Raw genomic sequence first — 16,562 nt, forward strand, 5'->3', positions numbered from 1 at the left:
AGGGGCAGCAAGCCTGGCTGCTTTTCCTCCACCTCTCCATGCAGCATCTGTGCTCTGCAATGAATGCCACGATGCAAATCACTCGTCAGCTGCACTGAACCACAGCAAAAAGTGCTGTGATTATCACTATTGCTTCTACCATAGCTTGGGGAAGCAACCTTGAAAAGCCAGTGGGAATGCCACGGGAAGGGGAATTTCATTCCTAATTCAATAAACGTGCTATTAAGTGCTTTACACCCACAGGTAACCCCAGAATGTCACCTTACACCATGACCAGAATAATGGGGAAACGCAGCTGGTCAGCTCAGACTTAGTCCCAATTTGCAGTTTCACTACTTAAAGCAAAGTTTTTAAGTTTAAAGAGAACTGGTTTACATCATATTTCTATCTAACATTTTTTTCATGTGTCACAGATATCAAACTCTTCTTATTTCTACCACTAAAGAAATTACTTAGGATTGTATTCACTTGCAATGCAATGAGCAACTGCAAAGTTTATACTGACAAGGGAAATACCTCGAGTAAGTCTTTTCAGTTTATCCAAAGTACCGTAAGTACAGCCTTGTAAAGAAACGAAACTCATTCTAATACTGAAGACATTCTTAACAAAGACCTATTTGATCAAATCTGGAAGATGGTTTCAACAGTACGTAAGTGATGTTTTTAAGAGGACTATCTACAACATATCTAGCTATTTGTACAATTGAGGTCTTTAAGACTGGCTCCCCAGCTTTGCCCTAAGGAAAAGGCATCTCGTTTTAAAAGCACAGAAGAAAAAAAATGTAAGAGGACAAGAGAACTCTATCCCTCCTTCCTTCCAAATGGATCAGTCTCCTTGGCTGCAGGCTGTGTAAATTCACTGCTAAAAAGAATAAAAATACCCTAAAACACACCAAATACTTAAAACTGATCTGCTCATTTGCAGGACAATTCCTTCACACTTTTGGAAGTGGTCCCCTGCAACTGATCCCAAACAGGCAGTGGCCACCTGCATGCTCATGCATCTTCTGCTGACCACAGATGCTGCATCTGTGAGGTCCCTCCTCTGAAGATCTCTGAATTCTGCAAGTAGACGTTCAGGAAAAGCAACACTGCACAATAACCTCAACAATTTATCCCCTTTTCTACCCCAGGCTAAAGGCACAGTAATATTCTCGTGCCGCAAAAAGAGAAAGCAGCATGAACAGGTTTTATCGAACAGATGATAATATTCCCAAGCGAGATGTGGGTTGTAGGGGGGTTGTCTTGTTTTCCTTTTACATGCAAGTAAAATTCAGAAGCACCAATTATAGATGATACATTTCTGAAAGGGGAAAATGTTTTTTTTCTTCAAATTAATCCTTACTTTATGCAAAAAGGAGAAAATTCATCTTCTTAAAAACACACCTTGCCACTGACTGAAAGCCATTCTACTCCATTCACTCCAAAACTGGTTTCTTAGAAATGCTCTACACATTTGAATTCCATACTTGAGATGCTGCCACAGGACAGAGCATGCATAGGCCTTGGGTATTTTACATCCCTTTGCCACCCTTCTACATCAGAAAAGAACAACTACCATGGATCAAACTTCGCTTGGTTTGTGGCAAAGAGAAAACATTTCGGCTTCCTACAAACACAATGCAATGATTGTATCTCAAGGATAAATTCAACTCCGGGGATAAAGGCTGTTCACCGTCTACTGCCACACAGCAATGAGTTCATTCATCATGAGGGCAACAATTCAGTCGCTTTACCATGACCACGATGGGCTAAGGTTTTAAGCGGAATACCCCCGGACATGACTGAGCATTTTCTTTTTCCTTAAGCTGTTTTTCAACACCTTTGTTTCAGCCATGCCTGAGACTTGGAGCAACACCCCACAAACCCATACATAACTTGTTTTTCCAGAGCAATATTTGGTATTTCTTCTCTTAGAAGGATTTGCAGTAAACTTCCTATAGGTAATAATGATAAAAAATAGACACAACAATGGTTTGCCCAAGTCCATCAGCCTGACTGAAACTTTCAACAATCCTTTTTTTAAAGCTCATCAAGATACACAGTACTAAAGGCAGGCTATGTATATATCAAGGCAGATAGGTAAAGGCACTTATAAGCCAGCTGATAAGCCACTTACAAGGTGAGTAGTATTTGCTTGCACTTACAAACATACCAAAACATCTTTCTGCTTTTTGCCAAACACCTTTTAATTACCATTCTGACGATAAAAATATGTAAGATACACATTTCTAGCTCAGGTACGTGCTGCAAGGCTGAAAAGACACCTCCAAAGTTCAGCCAAATTGAGTAAGTGCAGGATCCCAAGTGAGTAGCAATGGGGTGGCTGCTGCCCAGAGCTAATGCTGCTTCTTGTGCAAGGTCACTTTTTCGCTCCCCCCACCCCAGAAGTCTCTCCTACCCTTCGCCCACCACACACATATCCAGCCTGGCCTGAGTTTTCCAGCATGACACAGGAATCCCCATGGCTCAAATGCTGCTAGAAGTTATCTGACCAAGAGACATCACTGCCTATCTGACGTTATGCCCACTCAGCACAAGCACAGCTCTCCTTTGATGTCTAGCTGTTTGTTTTTCAGCAGGCATACCGCTGAGCTATTGAACATACTCAAAATGTAGCCCAAGAGGTGAGGATTCCATAAATCCTGAAGAGTTCGCAGCACCTTAAAGCAACCTCCTATCATCTGGGGAAAATTGATTGAGTCAGGGCACAACGAACTCTGGCATCAGGCTGCCCAGGCTGATCACCAGCATCAGCCTGTGGTGGTCTCACACTGATGGGCAGCTGAGCTCCACCACGCCACTCTGTCACTCCCCTCCTCAAAGGACCAGGGGAGAAACATGATGGAAGAGGGCTGAAGGGTTGAGGCACGGACAGGGAGATACGTCAGCAGCTCCTGTCACGAACAGAGCCAGGCTGCAGCTCCGGCCCGGGGCCTGCTCCTGTGGGGGCTCTCCATGGGCCGCAGCCTCCTCCAGGCCACATCCCCCTGCTCCACCGGGGGCTCCTCCACCCATGGGGGGGCTGCAGTGTGGAGATCTGCTCCATGTGGGACCCATGGGCTGCAGGGGGACAGCCTGCTCCACCGGGGGCCTCTCTCCTGCCCTCCTTCACGAACCCCGCAGTCTGGAGCTGGCTCTGCTCTCACACAAGACACTGAGGCCTCCCTGCTGCCCCACATAAACACAGTGCACAGCCTTTTTCCTGAAACATTGTTACAGAAAACACAAAACACTACAAGCAACAATGAAACCAAGTCCAAAAGGACTAAAACCCATCCCACATTCATGGTACTGGCCATTGACCTACTTGCAGAAGAGAGGAAGGGGATTCCTCTCACGCACCTGAGCAGGCCCACAACATTCAATCTTGCACATGGATATAAAACGTGCAGAAAAACCTTTAAGTTGACCCACGTTACCAGGGAAGTCTTAAAATGAGAATCTCTCTCTGGGTTAGGAAAAATATAACCTCCCTTACTTGACAGACAAGTTTTGGAGCGCATGGAGTGAAGAGAGATTTCTCAGAATCTGAAGCCAAGCATCCGTACCTGGTAATGATGATCTCTTCCTTTTTCCAGCACAATAGCTCTTAACTCCTTACAAGTTTCCTTCTCCAGATACACATATAAGTCTACAAAAATGTAGGTTAGGTCACAGCCCATTTCTCCCCTCCCCAATCTACTGAAGTTGCTTTGAATAAGCTTCGTTTACATTTTTCCAACTTGCATTACCAGCAGCACTTAGATCTTCTGCAAGATCTCTTCCTTAATATAAAAGGACCTAAAGGCATTTTGGAAGGCAACCGAGCAGAGAAAGCTGGGCTTTTGGAAAACTTGAGCTCCTACCTGGAAAGTAGATAATGTTTCACGTATCAAATCGTGCCTAGTACAAATATCTCTGTTTGCACCTGGAAACAAAACACTTCTGGAAGAGAGAAGGTGGAAATACAAAAGAAAGCAGCAGACTGCTTTCCACAGCATTTTGTGTATTTTGATGCAAGCCGTTGTTTCCATTGTTTGAAGTGCTGTAACTGTGTGCCAAAAGATTTCCCTCCTCTGCCCCACGAGAAGCAGCCAGCCTCCAGGACGAACGCTGGCTGCTTTCCTTGCTTCATACCAGAAGGACAAGACGCAGGACACAGCATAGCGGGATCATTAGGAGAGGGAAGAACAGCAAATAGCCAAGAGCCCAGCATGATATGCTTTGATCAGCCTGTGTTTGGCTCTGACTTTTTGCTCATTTCAACACAAGGAGATTTTTCCTTAATAAGAGCAGCAACTCAAAAAATCGACTTTGTTTTGCAGTTCTCCGTTTAGGCTGTGAAAACACTCGTAAGGTGCTGTTGCTGTTTTGTTCTGCTGTCCTCTCCTTTCTAAGCAAAAACAAGCAGCTCCAACCAGGCTAGCCTCTGTTTAGCCCCCTGCCGAGGGTGGGGGCTGAGATATTTAAGCCTCCCAAGACTGCTGTGCTCTATTCTCCCTCCACTCCCAAATCCCACTCGCCCAGCCTGGGAAAGTAGATGTGTGCAAGTTCTGACACACTTTGTTCCAGCATTTTGCATTTGCATTCTGCTCTCCCACTTGTAAGATAGATCTGCAGAATATTTTACTGCATTCCCAGAATAGGAACAACATTTAATAAAAGTTTCTTCTTACCAGAGCTAGGCATGTGGTTCACTCTAGGTGGATTCAACAGCTCTACTGGCTGGTCTCTGCCAGAAAGCCCATCTGGAAAGGGAAAAAAAAATATCACATCAACTCTTTGGTTAGCTGAGCTATTTTAGGCATTCCAAGCAGAAAAAAAAAAATCACTAACCAATTATCAATGCAAACCAGAAACACACAAGTAGCACAAATCAATAGAAACAAGAACATTAACAGGACAGCAGCTGCTTACTCTAAAGCAGAAAATAAAAGATACTGTAGCCCAAATTGTGCTCGGGTTTTCCTGGTCTTTAAATCCAACTGGTACTGATCCCAATCCAAGAAAATAGGCACATCAGCTTATAAACCGTACCATACAATACCTAAACAGCAATTCATTCCTTCTTCAGAAGAACTGAGCAGAGCTAAGGCAGAAACACATCCCTGTGAAGCGAAGTTGAAGAATGGCTGTAATATGCCAAGGCAACGCTAAGGAAAACTGACAAATCACTGCAGGAGATTAAAATGCATAGACATGCATAACAAGCCCCATTTTGCATAAGTTTGGATTTCAGAAAGGCATTAAAAACATACTTTGTAAATGATATGCAGAAATCCATCTTGCTGAAGCAGTTCTCTATTTAAAATATTTCAAAGATTATATCTTGCATTCAAGTAGAGTTAAAACAGAAGAACATGATACCTACTGTTGTAGACTGCCAGACCAGATTTTCTAGTCATCCATTTCCCTCCCATCCTTTCCCCCAATAAAAGCCGAAGCAAAAATAATACTAAATTCAAGTGAGTGACATCTCACTATGGTATGTTTTCCGTACTTATGTTATGAAGACTTGACTACAGAAAACTTCATCTCAAACCCATTTGTTCCACTGTAAATACCCACACCTTTGGCAGTTCTGTCTCACTTCTTCTCTCAAGTGCTGCTGTGTTCTGCGCTGCAGCACAGATACAATCAAGCCAAACCCTGTCTGGAGACATCAAAGAATCCATCCCATCTCTCAGTCAAAGCAAAGGACAGTTCAGTACTATAGAAGTGGTACAAAGTCAGTGGAATGTTTAAAAAAAATAAATCACACTTTTCTTCTCCCTGTTTTCTCCATTTCAGGTCCCTGGAAAGAAAGCATGGTTGGGTCTTCTCCATCACGTGCATGGCTTTGCCTCCACTGACCATAAGCAAGCATCAGTGCAGCCTCAGGCAGTACGTCAATAAACTGAACGACAACCATGCTGAGTTTTCCTTCTCAAGCAAGTTAATTATTGTCCTGCAGATGAAACAGGTTGTTGACATTATACATTGTTTGCTTTCGGATTGTTCCTGCTAGAGCCAAACACCCCTGCTTTAAGCAACATCCAGCCATCGATATCCCCGAATTCACAACCCAGTAGTCACTGCAGATCAAAGACTGCAAACAGAGAGCAGAAAAATAGGGGCTACAGAAAAAGAGGCTGCGGCTCAGCCAGGGCACGCATCCAAGACGAGGGAGCACACAGGGTAAGCGCAGCCCCAGGAGCCTGCGCCTCGTCCTGGGTGCGGAGGATTTTGTGCTAAGTCTAAACACTCAACCAAAACCAAACCAGGCAAGACACGGGTTCTCTATTTGCTGCATTAACTGATAAAAAGTCTCTGCTTGGAAGAAAAAAATAAAGAGGCAGTTTGTCAGGAGATCTTTGCACACAACACCTCTTCTCCTAGGCTACAAGTATGGATAAGAGAGGTTAAAATGAGGTTTAAACACTCTAGCTGGCACATCGCTTGCCCCCTCTTGAGGGATGAGCAAGCTCACACCCAGAGCACGCAGCCGGCAGTGTCAACACAGCAACACCCCGCTGCCAGCACGAGCTGGTCACCCTGGGGAGGTGAAGGCTGGCTTACTTGCTTTCTAGCAATCCAGAGGAGGGTTGTTTTTATGTTTATATTGAAGTGCTTGCAAACAAATTCACGTTTTGCTCCATTATTACTCCCTGTTAGTGCACACTCTCACTACAAGGCACAACAGCAGTGAAGCAGCCAGCACTCCGGAGATACTTCAGTCTCGTTTTATACAGATGCTGTGCTGCACTGTAGAAATAGCACATGTTCAAGAGAAGCCTGTGTCCTGCAACCCAACTTCTGCTCAGGACCACAGCGGCTGCCAAGTGTCTCAGGATCAAAACCCTGCAGCATGCACACACTGAGAGCTTAGCTGGTAGCTGACCGTCCATATGATGCCCATAAACCTGAGCCCAAAACCAAAGCCTCGAAGAAAAGAACACAAATCTCACCTCTCAGAGCTCCTATTGCCTCCTCAGCTTCCTACAGCTACATGAAGGTGCTACAAAACCAAGCAAGTAATTTAATTTCAAGACACCAGGTGATCAATTTGTTCAGAAAAATAACCCTGCCTTTAACAAAACGTCGTATCTACTGCCAACACAATGCTGACCAAAAAAAAACAACAAACCAAAACAACCAAAAAAAATCTAAAGATTTCCAAGAAATAGAAGAGTGCCTCATATAGGTCTGAAGGAAGATTTTAAAACCATAGTTGCACTAAAATGGTCTTGTATTCTCAAAAATAAAATAAAAATTTTTTAATTCTCTTTTTTTTTTTTTTTTTTTAATGAGAACTGACTTGGGGGGGGGGGGGGCAGGTCCTAAGGTGTGACTGTGCTCCATGTACCTTCAAAATAGGAAAAAAACTATTTTGTTTTACATGTTCAACCACAGAGCTCCACAGATCCTGGTGTATCATCACACTGGAGACAAACCGGTCACCTGGGGGTGCCTAAGCCTCAAGAAAAGCGTGTTTGCAGCTACTGCTATACTGTGTTTTCATCTTACCCCTATTACTGAAGCCTCTCTCCTAAATCAGTTGCTGTATAACTGACCTTTGTGCAACAAGAGAAACACATGATGTTTTATGCCAGCATGTATTTAAAAAAAAAAAAAACACAACAGTAAGATAAAAACTGGTCTGGGTCTGCAAATGCCAAAATGATTACAATCAGTTTCCATTGCAGAAATAAAAGTTTTACCCCCACCTCCTTCCTTTACAAAGCACTCCGCTCCAACCCTCTAGAAGCTTCACCATGCATTTATAGAGACAGCTTTGGCAATTACAGAACTAAAAAAAAACACACACAGAAGATGCTAAAAATATCCGTGCCACACACAGATCTACAGTTTTGTCCTTGTTATTGCCTAGAAGGGATCACAGGGCGCTTCTGCAATCCTGGAAACCTGGGCAGGGAGGGGAAGCAGCTCGTCTTACTGCTGCGGAGAATGCGCGACGAGGTCAAGCCGTGCAGGCACTGCTTGGCATTTCTCCTGCCACGAGCCTGGGTTAGAACAGTACCGAGGTAAAGCAGATCACCTACAAAATACTTTCCTGCTCTCCCCTGGATAAATGTTTCCTCAGATACTAAAAATATTGGCGGTAGATGAATCCACGTCCATTGGGTATGGATGAGGGCAGCTTGCGGAGGCAGGCAAGGAGGCTGCAGTGAAGCACGCGAGGAGGAGACAAACTGCAGAGTCCGTCAGGTCTGGAAAGGAGGCATGCACCAGCGGGTCTGATTTATGGCTCCAGTTAGGGAACACATAGTGTAGCTTCATTTTCAGATGGGTATTTCTACTCATTAATTAATGAGATGAAGCTATTATTCATTGGTGGGAACTCGAACATTTTATTTTTATCCCCGTCCGTACCGAAGCGCTCCAAAGAGTTGTTTAAGTTACTTTAAAAATATATCCAAGGATACTTTATGTAGTAGCTGGGCTTGCAGGATTTAAACACGTTGGAAATAGCGAAACAAAGACAAGATGGCTTCGGTAACAGAGAAACACGCGAGGATAAAAAAATACAGAAAAGATGAAGAAGCAAAATGAACTAGAACAACCACCGAGGCAAAACCAAATTAGACAAGGGCAGCGAAGTACAGCTTTAGTCCTCCCTCCTCCCCCTTTTCGAAAAAAATAAGGACAGATAATGAACGAAACAGAAGGCTGAAGCATTCAGCGAGCTCTTAGCTTGTTTCCAACAGAAAACTGTAAGCAGCCTTCCCATAATTAACTCTGATGAGTTTAAAAAAGCAGAGCAGAACTAGAAAAGAGGTGAATTAAATGTTTTTTCACATATTCAGATCTTTAGACCTGATGCAAATCGCCCCGGTCTACTTGAGCTCCCCAAGCAAAGCGATGAACAGCCAACAGTTGACTTAACAGGACACACAGAGCACGGGGTCCTGAAGAGCCACACAAAGTAAAACTTGAAGGGAAGAAGGGGAGAAAGGCAGGAGGAGGACATGCAGTGAATGGGCATTATTTCTTTCCTGCAGAAATAAAGGAGGGCTCTAAGACGCAGAAATAAGGTAACAGGAAAAGCAATGTGGATGGATCAAGGTGAAATAGAAGACAAGCAACCGATTTGTTTCTTTGGCAATATATCCGCACAGCAAAGTGTTGGATTTTTATTTATTTTTTTTAATTATTGTTGTTTTTAACCAATTTTTATTAAAAAAAAAAAAAAAAAAAAAAAAAAAAACATTGAAAGGTTTCAAGGGGCACATAGTAAGAAAGTCAGGTCTGCATGAACCACCCTAAACCAAGCGCACACCTGGTTAAAAAGCCCTCTCAGTCACCACCTGCTTTTAGATCCATTATACCCAGCATACTGCAGGAACTCACAATTTACTGATAAAGCTTTAAATATCATTTAATCCTCAGCTGTGACCCCACACCAGAGAGGTCACACTTTGCAGCAGGAGAAGCAGAATTCAGTGACAGGTTGGCAAATGGGCGCAAGGGTCAATCACAAATGAGTAGATCCTTCCTGCCTAAATAATAACAGTAACGATGGTTAGAAGTACAATCACAAGACAGAAATACCCAGCAAAGCAAGAAGAAAAGGGAAGCTGAAGCACTTTGCAATCCACCGTTTGGCACTGCTGCAGAAGACAAGTTCATTCCAGGATGCATTAGCAGGCACATATGCAAGACACGGGAGGTAATTACTCAGGGATGTGACAGCCTCCTTGGCCAAAACGCTGCCCTTGGTTTTAGATTCAACACTAGAAGATGAATTGCAGGCAATCAAGGAGAAACCTCTGAGAAAAGACTTCAGAAAATGAGAAGGGCAGTCTGCAGAACTTGGTAATTTTTACATTAGCCTGTTTGCATTTGAGGAAAGACAATATATTAGCCCCAAGACTTGTTCATATATTACTGAATGGTTTGGGTTGGAAAGCCTTAAAAAACACATAATGCAGCCCCTGCCATGGTGAGAGCCCCCTCCCACCAGCCCAAGCTGCCCCCAGCCCCATCCAGCCTGGCCGTGGGCACTGCCAGGGATGGGACACCCACAGCTCCTCAGGTAGGGCCTCACTGCCCTCTGAGGTAAGAATTTCTTCCCTAAGTCTCATCTAAACCTCCCCTCTTTTAGTTTAAATCCAATGCTCTTGTTCTATCCCTACACCCCCAGCTTTTTGCTTATTGCTCCTTTGCATTAAACACCTCATGAGGCAGTTACCGAATGTTGATTAATTTTTTCCCCGTGTGGATATAGGTCAAAAGCTCGCCTCCATGCCTTCCAAGCCAAGACAGAAAGAAGCTCAAATTTCTCTGTGCCTAATCAATAGAAAGCCTCAGGCAAAACAAGAAGGCAGATAGTAAGCTCAGGATAAAGAGCCACCACTTGGCATCTAAGAGGATATCCCAACCACATCCTTTTGAGCGCATGCATCCACATTTAAAATTAAACTTTTGCTAAGGACCGTGCAGAGAAAGGGGATGTTTCTGGATCAATGATGCCTGAATTTGCATTTGTCATCAAGCAAACAACTACCTTGCCCTCTCAACTGCTTTCTAGCAAAACAATCATGAATTTGTCTCAGGAAGACAAGGCAGAGACCCATTCCCCTTCTCTCCAACCCCAAAACTATCCCACCTTCCCATTTCCTTCAAGGTACAACTGGAAGACACCGAAACACAACAACACCGCATCTCACTGAAACTCTTGGAGACCTGCGATCGGCCTCACAGCCATCCTCACTCCTGCCCCCAGATCCCCCTGCCCCAGTTGAGGCCGACGGGTGGTCTGCAAGCAAACTTCAGCCCCTGTAAGCAGGCTGCTGCCTGCAGCTCACAGGGAGGCACACCCCATGGAAGTGTGAGCTCCCTGCTCCGCCTGGCACTGCTGCGTGAGTTATGTGCTGTCTCAGTGACACGTGCCAGCCCACGGCTGTTTCATGGACCCGTTCCAGGCCTCAGAACATCTAGTTTCTTCCTGCTATCGGTAGACGTGGACCACAGCCACAGGAGAAAAGGTTTCTGCATGTTGCACGCAGGTTCGGGGGTTGTTTTGCTGCACGGTGTGCAAACAGCGTTTATCTACGTTACTTCTTGGAAGGTTTTGTTGGTTCTGGTCAGGTACGTTGCTATTTCTGAAAACAGGCCGTGCACTAACCTCGTAGCCTTGGGACACCAGGTGGGTAAAACGGGATCGCTTAGGAATAAAAGTCTCTGGCCCTGACCACTAAGCACAGTCCACTAGAAGATAGATCCTGACTTGCATATTAACGGCTGCCATATAGAACAACAAGTTAAAATATTAGTAATGAGAATAGTAATTATCATGGATGTATTATTTATTTGTCTACTCATTCGAAATTTACAGAGAAAAAAAAAGTCTTCAACATTTACAAGAAAGCAATTAAGGCAGCAAATGGATTATTTCTCTTTAAACCTATGAGAAAATGCTCAGTGCATATTTCCTCTCTAATTTGTCTGCACTCAAGAATCTATTTTTGGAAATCTCCCTAGACTGTATTGTAGCACCACATGTACTGTAATGGCATTTTAATTAGCCCAGAGAGCTGGAAGATGCACTATGCATCCGAAAGAGAAGCAGCCTAACAAAATGAGAGCATCCTTCTCTTCCCTTCTTTGAGATTTACAGCAGCTATCAAGTAGAAATACCAATTATGGTTTCAATTGGAATTGACTGCGACTACTATAAAAATCCGGTGCATCGCAACAGCATTGAACAAACCAGAATTGAACAAAAATAAATGTAGTATTTAAGCACTATTTACTCATACTTTAAGGGTGGATGGTAAAAATAAAATGCTGCAGATACCTCCAAGAAGAACAAGGAACCAGTGCGGAGGAAACAATAAAAGTATATTAGAGCTGGGCTCTAAATATGTTAGCATGTGGCCTGCAACCATAATCAAGAAGCTACCTGTGTAGACGAAAGCCAAACCAATCCTGTTTGCGGGGCTGTTTTTGTTTTATTGCTATTTTTATAAGATCTAATGCCCAAGTCACCCACCTTTCACTGCCAGCGAGTGGCGTAACGCATGAACACCATCAGCAAGGTCTTGTATATATTTAAGTTGCCATAATTCCTTCTTCTTTCTTTTGATGCCGTAGAAACTAGGTCAGGCGGATGTCCGTCTCGGTTACAGAGGGGGCTGACACACATGGGATCACAGCCCTCGTGTCCCTGAGGGCCCCAGGGACATCAACACGTCCCCACGCCGCGTGGAGGATGCGCGGCGCTCCGCTGAAGCCAGCAGTAGGCCGCAGCACTCAGCACCTCGCAAGCAAGAATTATGATGGGTTTTTTAAGCTTTCTTTTGCATTATAATCCACATGAATATTTCACAAGAGGCAGAAGACACTCAGGCGTAGCGTCTGCAACAGCTTTGCACTGCTTTCCTCCCCAGAACCCAGCACGGAGAAATCCAACAGATCGCACTTCAGTTAGCACCAAAGTAAAAGTAACACTCGGAAACAGCTAGCAAGAAAAACAGCCCTGAAAATATTACTCAGAAGTCGTCCTAGAAGCCAAACAGCGTAGATGTGACAGAACAGGAAATGCTGTGGTCCTCAAGGTGTTTACAGATCAATATCCAAATGACAATACGCTACTTTTCAGACACCAAATTGTACAAAGTGTTGTGTTCTCCTTCCCACACCATTATTTTCCTTAATCCCTTGCAGTGGGAGGATAACAACTCCTACAAAACATGACAACCTTCAGTCTCTGATGGCTCGATCTGCTCAGAATTTGAAAGAAATGCAGTTTTGGAAATCGGCTGTAATAAAACCGTTCTTTACATGTCAACGCGAGTGATCTAAGGTCTGTGGAAACCTATCCATTAGGTCGAGGGGACAAAGCTTAATAAAATGACATGGCATGACTGCAGAGAAAAGGAACATCGAGCCATTACTGTAGGCCTGCTTCCTCTTTTGGGGAGGAAATGTCAGACACCCACCTCCCCAACCCTTAAGTAAATGCAGCATCAGGCAAAGAAAAACTACCAGTGAAAGAATTACCATGCAAAACAGCATTTACAGTTTTGATATGTACTTTTCCTTTGAAGCAAAAATCACAGAATCACAGAATTTCTAGGTTGGAAGAGACCTCAAGATCATCGAGTCCAACCTCTAGCCTAACACTAACAAGTCCTCCACTAAACCATATCACTAAGCTCTACATCTAGACGTCTTTTAAAGACCTTAAATATCCATATTTAATGTTGTTTTTAATTCCCTTGTTCTGTAACGTGTTTCAAAATCAATCGGTGCACAGTGATTAACCACAAAGTCTAACTTTGGACAAGACCCAGCAGACCCTCGCACTAGAAGCGACCAGGCCTACTTGTCGCACGGCGGTAGGCTGCTGGTTACTTGGTCTTACAGGCCAAAACGCAAGACAGAAGACCAAGAAAGAAGTCAACCAGCTCCTGTTCAACACCAAGCATTCACCTAGGTCACGTACCTACCATAAAGCTGCCTCTCAGCCGTTCACAAAGGCACTTCTGACTTCGTGAGGGACAAGCACAGAAGATGCTGGAGCTCCCAATCTCCTCCTGCAGGCAGCCAACCTGAACATCTGCCGGCTCAGTTCTTCGGTTACAGGCAGAAAAGGCTGATGCTGTATTTCATACCCACACTCACTGCCAAGCACGCGATACCAGGAAAACACAACGTCAGAGATTTCAGCTCTATTTTAGGCTTATCTCACCCAACCGTGTCCCACGGCCTCTCCCCGTGGCCAGCATCAGAAGGTCTTTGGTGGTGGTGTCCATCCAATGCCCTCACCCGTTTGGCAGGAGCTCAGGATTTCCACCGCACTCCGGCTGCACGGCATGGACAATAAAAACTGGAACACACGTGGCTGTGTCCCTGTCCTCCAGGTGGGGTCTGCAGGATCCCACAACGTCCTGGCTCTGCGAGCAGCACCTCATCTGGTACCTTGGCACAGCACTGCCCCATTTCCCCATCCCAATCCGATAGGAAGTCAACTACTAACTCCAGACATCAGGAAAATCGTCTCAATACACCTGCTCCTGAATATGCCATACTGTTCCCTACCAGCTTGAGACAGTCCAGATAGAGTATCTTAATGTCAATTAACATACAGATTTCTAAAATTTGCATGTCGGATATTTTTAAATCCCAGAGAGAAGGGGAAAAAAAAAAAAAAGACTACCGTTTCAAAGTATCTAAAAGTAGATTTCACTTTCACAGACTTGGTGGAACAGCAATTTCCCTGCTTGCAACGAAGGAGCTGAGACTACGCTGTTTATTACTATAAATATATTCATAGATATTTTCCCTGGCACGAAGCACTTCAATTTTAAAGGCAAGAGATTCATCAGCTCTTATGGATAGCTTCATCCCTACTGCTTTTATTCTGTCAGCGAGCACAAACGCCTGGCAAGAGTGGAGGAGGGTACAATCTGCCACCATCTGCAGGGTGCTATCCATCTGAAAAGGTGACTGTCCTCAAGAAATTAGCACAGTCCAAGTATTAAACTTCACTAGGGAATATTATGTTCAACCAAGCGTCTCTTTCGAGGGCCATTCTGCAAAATGTTCCCATTCCCTGTTAACTGTATGTGTTGGTTTGCGTTTTTTTTTTTTTTGATTTTGTTTTCAAGTTTTAATGCAGCTTTTTACCAAAAGTGAATAGAATTTTCCTTTCTTCTAGACACCAGGAGGAGGCAGAGCCAATATTCCATAATCACTGATAAATATTCCTGCAGGAGATCCCTGCTATCAACGCAAGGTGCTTAATCTGCCGAGACAGATGCCATGAACTTTAGCACACTAGAAAAAGCAAAATCCACAGGACTTCCTTCGCATTCAGCAGGAGAGGTGCCGCTGGCACCCAGCCATTTCACAATCACGGACTATTCAGAGCGTAAGAATTCACATTTGATAGCTACAAATGCACAGATATAATGCCACCTTCATCAAAACTAATATTTAAGCAGGTTTTAAAAACTGATTGGTGTTACAAAAATGAAGCGAGGGGGAAAAAAAAACTTGAAATTATCTCCAATTGTCAGCAGGAGGAGACCTACGAAGCACATTTTAAAGACAGGAGAGAAGGTTGAATAACCGGCTTAATTTTCCCTTCTCTCCGGTTGAATAAACCGTCAGGAAGATATCCAGCTGAAAGATAGCCTGGGTCTTCTGTGGGCTCGAATGAGGCTCCAGCTCCTACCCACACGCTCCCAGGATAGCGTTGTGTGTTCGTACTGGTCCTGAAAGACAGCTTGCAACTTGCTGAATGCTCCTACAAACACAGAAATTGCTGGGTGCTGAGGAAATACACTCACCATTTCACTCCAGCCAACGTCAGAATTGTTTTGAAGTACAACTTCATCCCCACTAGTCCCAAAAACAAACTACAGGACCAGGAAGACCAAGACACATCCCCCAGGTCAGCTCAGCCGTGTGACTGCTTATTTCTGTTTTGGCCAGCATAAATTTGCTCACCTAAAGAGGTGAACTAACGAGTTGTATTGCATTCACTGTGCTCAAGCTAATGAGCTACCAAGTGGGGAAAAGGCTCGCCTCTTTAAAGAGAAGACAAACTGAATTTTACTCGCACGGAACAACACGGCTTTCCTTGTCCCAGCCCTGCATTTTGTCAGTGCACACGCTCCGTAGGACTTGTCCACAAAACTCTTTCCATGGCACTGTGTGTCCAAGGGCTCTGATCATTTCCACAGCAGAAAAGGGAAGCAATAACAATCACCCAGCAACCCATTACACGACGGCTTTCAGAAAGCAGAATAACCTGGGGAAAATTCCTGGATGGAGCAGAGGGCAGGGAGAAAAGAGGCAAAGGAAACTGATGCTCGGGCCCCTCCCTGGCCGCTGCTGGCAACGGGACCCAGCTACAACTGTGCTGCTAACCAGATGCTCTCGCCTTACGAGCTGCAGCTCCTGGAGTGGATGGCAGGATTGGAAAGGGCAGAGGGAAAAAAAAAAGACTTTTCGTTGAGGAAAATAAATACGGAGACATGGAAAGAGATCCGTCAGCGAATAGAAGAGGACTTCGGTTTGATAGAGCTGCTGGGTCCCAGGTGGCTGTCAGCGTGCCCAGGAATTGAGGCTTCAAGTTGCAACCTTTCAAGTGCTCCATCAAGCCTCTCTTCCACAAAACAAGGGCTAAAATACTGGGGAAGACCCCCACACAAGTAAAACTATCCCTCAGAGGTCTGAAAGCTGCTAATCAAAGGCAGAAAACAAACAAACAGAGAAGAAAAAACACAAACCCAGCAAGCTCAGGCACTTGACATGCAGCTTGACGGAGACCAACTATTTCTGAAGCTGGAGAGACCCCGAGGGGGCTTCTCTCACCTTCCACTGCTGCACACTTGGAAGCAAGGCTCCCCAGGCTTGGAGCACGGAGGGCAGTACCTTTGGTTTTAACCCAGCTCCTTCTGTTTCCACACACATCCAAGAGGGAAATTTAGGACGACCCATCCTGAGAGGGATGAGCCTGCTCCCCACCCACCCAGCGCTGGGGCTAGCTCCACAGCAGTGAAAGGAAAACCTTCCTTACTTCTACCTGTTACCTCCTTTATCCATCAGATCAAATATTCCACCCT

General features: G+C 44.6%; 1 protein-coding gene across 1 annotated transcript in view; it reads right to left on the reverse strand.

Moving 5' to 3' along the window:
• LOC116490575 (histone deacetylase 4) overlaps positions 1-16,562 on the reverse strand; it is a 207,768-nt gene that overhangs the window by 144,211 nt on the left and 46,995 nt on the right. Inside the window, exon 2 of the mRNA XM_032189907.1 lies at positions 4,659-4,730. Within this exon, the coding sequence (XP_032045798.1) occupies positions 4,659-4,730 (72 nt within the window). The remainder of the gene's footprint in view (positions 1-4,658; positions 4,731-16,562) is intronic.

Source organism: Aythya fuligula, chromosome 6, assembly GCF_009819795.1.
Source record: "Aythya fuligula isolate bAytFul2 chromosome 6, bAytFul2.pri, whole genome shotgun sequence".
Lineage (NCBI taxonomy): Eukaryota > Metazoa > Chordata > Aves > Anseriformes > Anatidae > Aythya > Aythya fuligula.